At 41.2% G+C, this 4292-nt stretch overlaps 1 protein-coding gene across 1 annotated transcript; it reads left to right on the top strand.

The window, feature by feature from the left end:
* The first annotated feature begins 706 nt into the window (after positions 1-706).
* chchd4a (coiled-coil-helix-coiled-coil-helix domain containing 4a) lies at positions 707-3602 on the top strand. Its single transcript, XM_005915363.2, has 3 exons — positions 707-899; positions 1412-1510; positions 2497-3602. The coding sequence occupies exons 1-3, from the start codon at positions 878-880 to the stop codon at positions 2826-2828; spliced, it is 453 nt and encodes a 150-aa protein (XP_005915425.1). The 5' UTR covers positions 707-877; the 3' UTR covers positions 2829-3602.
* The last annotated feature ends 690 nt before the right edge of the window (positions 3603-4292 follow it).

The raw sequence follows: 4292 nt of genomic DNA, 5'->3' as shown, positions 1-4292 counted from the left end.
TCTGATATTACTGGAAATATGTTTGGTAGGTAAAAAGCCAGGTTGCTCTTCATCAGTTATTGGTTATAATACCAATGTGATTTTCTGTCCAAAGTCAAGAGCCAAAATTTTGTAATCATTATTTGATAAGACGGACACCAGCTGTCAATTAAACGCAAATCTTTTTTTAGGTTTGGGAATTAGAGTAAACACTCCTTGAGTCATACTCCAGGGTTATGCACCAACTGATATGCGTTCATTAAACCGTTGCAATAAAAAAAAGGGAGCTCACTGGGGAGCAAATAATTTATAGAATGAGATGAAAGGCCACCTGTCCCCGGTGATGTATTATTTTCAGCCGTCTTACACAGTCTATGATTTCTTTAAGTGATAACGGAGCGCCACATAATTCCTTATCTTCCCGCTCAAGTTTGGAAGTGTTTTGTAAAGAGTTTAGAAAAGCCAGAGCATCACTCTCACACTATTTTGATGTATAAAGTTTTTTTTTATATAATAAAATGAACAGAAATTAGATATAATTTTCGGGTTATCAGTTCAACTTCTTCTATTCTTAAACGAGTAACTGTATTCAGTTTTGCATTATATCTTTCTAACCTAAGAAAGAGGAATTCTGCCGTCCTCTAGCCATCGTTTCCGAGACACCACAGATGCCCCTCCTTTATACGTTGTCTAGTCTTTCTTTTAAATCTTGTTTTGTAACGCATTTACAGAACACTTGAGTGACGTCATTACTGCGCGCCCGCGTGTGGTCGGGTCAGGCGTCTGGACGCCGGGTAGCTTGTCAAATGAAATCGTTTAATTTGCTAAATAGTCTTTCTCGCACTAGTCAACTTTGCTCCCGGAGGACGAGGCCCGACGAGCCGTAGCATCAGCAGACATGTCTTACTGCAGGCAGGAAGGTAATTTTTATCTTCTTTCATTCATTTTTGCTTCCATGGCTGAGCAATGTCACCGAGCGACCCACCACCACCATGCTAGGCTAACGTCTACACCCAGTGAGACCTTACTGTTTGTTACAGTATGTCAGGAAACCGGCCAGCCTCCTGCTATAGCCAACACAGCTTTCAAACAGATTGCAGTACTTTTTGACTTAATGCTGTGATTACTGCAGTAAAGTGCATGTAAAACAGTGACTGCGGTGCTGTTAAACAACTAGCAGTGTTGCTCTTGGTGCTGCCATGAGTTTCAAGCAGCAGGTGAAAGGCCAGTCACTGTCATACTTATTATAGCTTTTCACCTGTCATTGTTCTTCAGTCAGCACATAATCTTCTCAGTTAATTTTCAAAGTGGAGCCAGTTGTTTCAGTCAGCAAGCCTTTACTTGTTGCAGCAATGTAAGATTATAAATGAAAGTCATAGGCCCAGTAACCCATTTCCTCGCGTTTTTGTGTTTTGCCTTGTTTTCATTTAAGGTAAAGATCGCATCATCTTTGTGACGAAGGAAGACCATGAGGCACCCAGCAACGCTGAGCTGGTAGCGGATGACCCCAACGATCCATACGAGGAACAGGGTCAGTCTTTCAGACTGTATAGATGTGCTTTCCAAAAGAATAATTCGATTTATTTGCTGATGTGCAGTTGTTTGCTCTCCATAGTGTAGTGGTTTACACATTTGCCTGACAAATGAAAGATCCCTGGTTCATCTCCTGAGAAGAGACACAAATCCCTGTGGCGATACATCAGGAAGGGTTTATGATGTGAAAGGATCTACCCACTGTGGCAGGTTCTTGTTAATAAGGGTGTAGCTGATAGTAGCTTCTTCTTATTTAATGATTATAATACTGTGCAAGTTCTAAGCCACCCCTCATATCTTTATATTTTCCTTCCAAGGAGACAAAATTTCTTGTATTTTTTCTAAGTGGTCTTGATCAATAGTTCTCACAGTTTCAATGTTTTTCTTTGGAAATTGACAGCTTTTGACACTCATCTTCAGTCTAGACCTTGGAGCTGACCATTTCAGAGGGTTTTGTATTCTTTTATTTTGTATGCTACTTAACGGTAACTTATAACTCATTTGAGTTAAAAAAAAAAAAAAAGAACCAGTATGTTCTTAAAAAAAATGAAAGGAAGCTGGACAGAAAAAAACGGATTAATTATCAGTACCCCCCCCCCCTTCTTTTTTTTTTTAATTTCTCAGATAACTTTTGTGAAAACCCTTATGCTGTAAACACAGGAATGTTTCTTTCTCTAAAGACCACCCCATATAAACAACATTAGACCCTCCCTGAGCACTAAATATCTGACTAATTAAGCAACAGTCAGATCTACTTTAGGTTATTTTGTAATGAATAGTTAATGAACAAGAGTGTGTATGTGACTCATTAGTAAAATACCATTTAGGCTTGGACACTGTGTGGCTCAGTTTTTTGTGATACTGTCCGCTAACAGCTACATATCCAGATCTCTCTTGGTGATCTTGGTAGTGCAGGATGCACTACTTTAGTTTCATTAAACATTTAAGGTTTTCTGCTAACCTGCCACGCTCTGATGTCTTTAGGCCTCATCCTGCCAAATGGAGACATCAACTGGAACTGCCCGTGTCTGGGCGGGATGGCCAGCGGACCGTGCGGCTCTCAGTTTAAGGAGGCCTTCTCGTGCTTCCACTACAGTAAGGAAGAAGTGAAGGGTTCCGAGTGCATCGACCATTTCCGTAACATGCAGGAGTGCATGCAGAGGTACCCCGAGCTCTATCCCCAGGAGGCCGACAAAGACGAGTCCGCCACCCCGTCTGACAGTGCTGCCTTAACGTCTGAGAGCGACTCTACTGCGGTCACCTCAGCTGTTTCATCTGACAGCACCTCACCTACAGACGACCAGGCCGCCAGCTAGAGTTGATTAGGTCAGTGTTAGAGACTTGTCCAAAAGGAGCTCCAATTGGTCTCTTCTCCTCCTCAAGCCTTCAGAGAGGGACTATTGATACAGTTCTGACACTCACAGGAAATCGACGGGCCATCAGGAGAAGAATTTCAGAGAGATGTAGAGCGTGTACACAAATACGAGCTGCTTTATTGGCTGAACACTTAAGAAAAAAACCTAATTAAGTTATCTGATTATTGACAGTGGGCCAAGTGATTTGCTTCAGGGACATCAGCCGAAATGCTCATTTTTATGCAGTGCAAACATGACTTGTTGCTTGTTCTCACGCCAGTCAGAATTTCAGCATTTGTAACTGTATCCCGAGGTCAGTTGTGTAGGAGTATAACTAAGCATTTATATTAGTCCATCTAAGAAATCAGAGGTAGATCTTTTGATTTGAGTGACACTCAGCTTTATTTTACCTCAGACAGGTTTTTCAGCACTTCAACTTGTTTTCCACCACTCGAGACCAAAGCAGAAATAATCGACAGGAAAGCTGTTGAAGCATCTGTGCTGTTTTAGATGTTCTGTTTCTGACTTGTTGGCATCATGTATAAACCTACTGAGTCTCCATCTATAACTGTTAGTTTGGTCATCTCTTCTGTTAGTTTTCTATCTGGCCTGTCACATTCACCTGTGGATGCATTATTGTTTTTGTCACGTTAATGCAATCACGAGTCTTCAGTTGAATGCTGTGGTCACCACTCGTGGTTTTTCCAGATTAAAATGATTGCCTGAAATTTTCAATCTCCGTTTTACTTTCATTCTAAAGAGAGAGGGCAGTGTCCCAGTTTCTTGTAGGATAAACATTTATATTTATTAGACAGTCGGCTGTGCTCATTCTTCAATGCTCAGATTTAACAAGGTGCTGGCAGCGTCCCAGAGTTTTGCGTTTTTTATTGACATCCTAATTTTACGCAGTTGTTGCAGGTTGGTAAGCGCAACATTCACATTTGGCTGCACTCTGGTGGCTCTGCAAGCCACTGATGCACTTACTTCAGCTCATTGTCATGAAAGGAGGCTAAAATTATATGAACTTTGTTGCCTGCTTAACGTAGCTATTAAAAGATGAGTAAACTGAAATGATAAGGGGGTGCAGGTGGTCATTACTTTACAACATTACTGGAGTAGGCTGTGGCATTTGAATTTTGCTCAAATGGAACTAAAAGATATCAATATTCAGCCCCCCACACAGTACACCCCTGAATTATAGATCCATGGGTTCACGTCAGATCACCTGGCTCATGTTCAGAGTCACTAAAACCACCTTCCTCTCTGCTATGCTTAAACTGCAGCAGGTCTTCCTGCATATCTATCTGCATATCTAAATTCACAGAGTCCAAGCCACATGATTGGCTGATGAAATATGTTCTATATGAGCAGGTGTAGCTGATGACGTGCCTGATGTTTATATGTTAATTGCAGTATTTCACACTT

Source organism: Haplochromis burtoni, unplaced genomic scaffold, assembly GCF_018398535.1.
Source record: "Haplochromis burtoni strain Fernald_Lab_line unplaced genomic scaffold, NCSU_Asbu1 Contig_12, whole genome shotgun sequence".
Classification (NCBI taxonomy): domain Eukaryota; kingdom Metazoa; phylum Chordata; class Actinopteri; order Cichliformes; family Cichlidae; genus Haplochromis; species Haplochromis burtoni.
The sequence above is the reverse complement of the archived record's forward strand: the minus strand, read 5'-3'. Positions and strand labels throughout refer to the sequence as shown.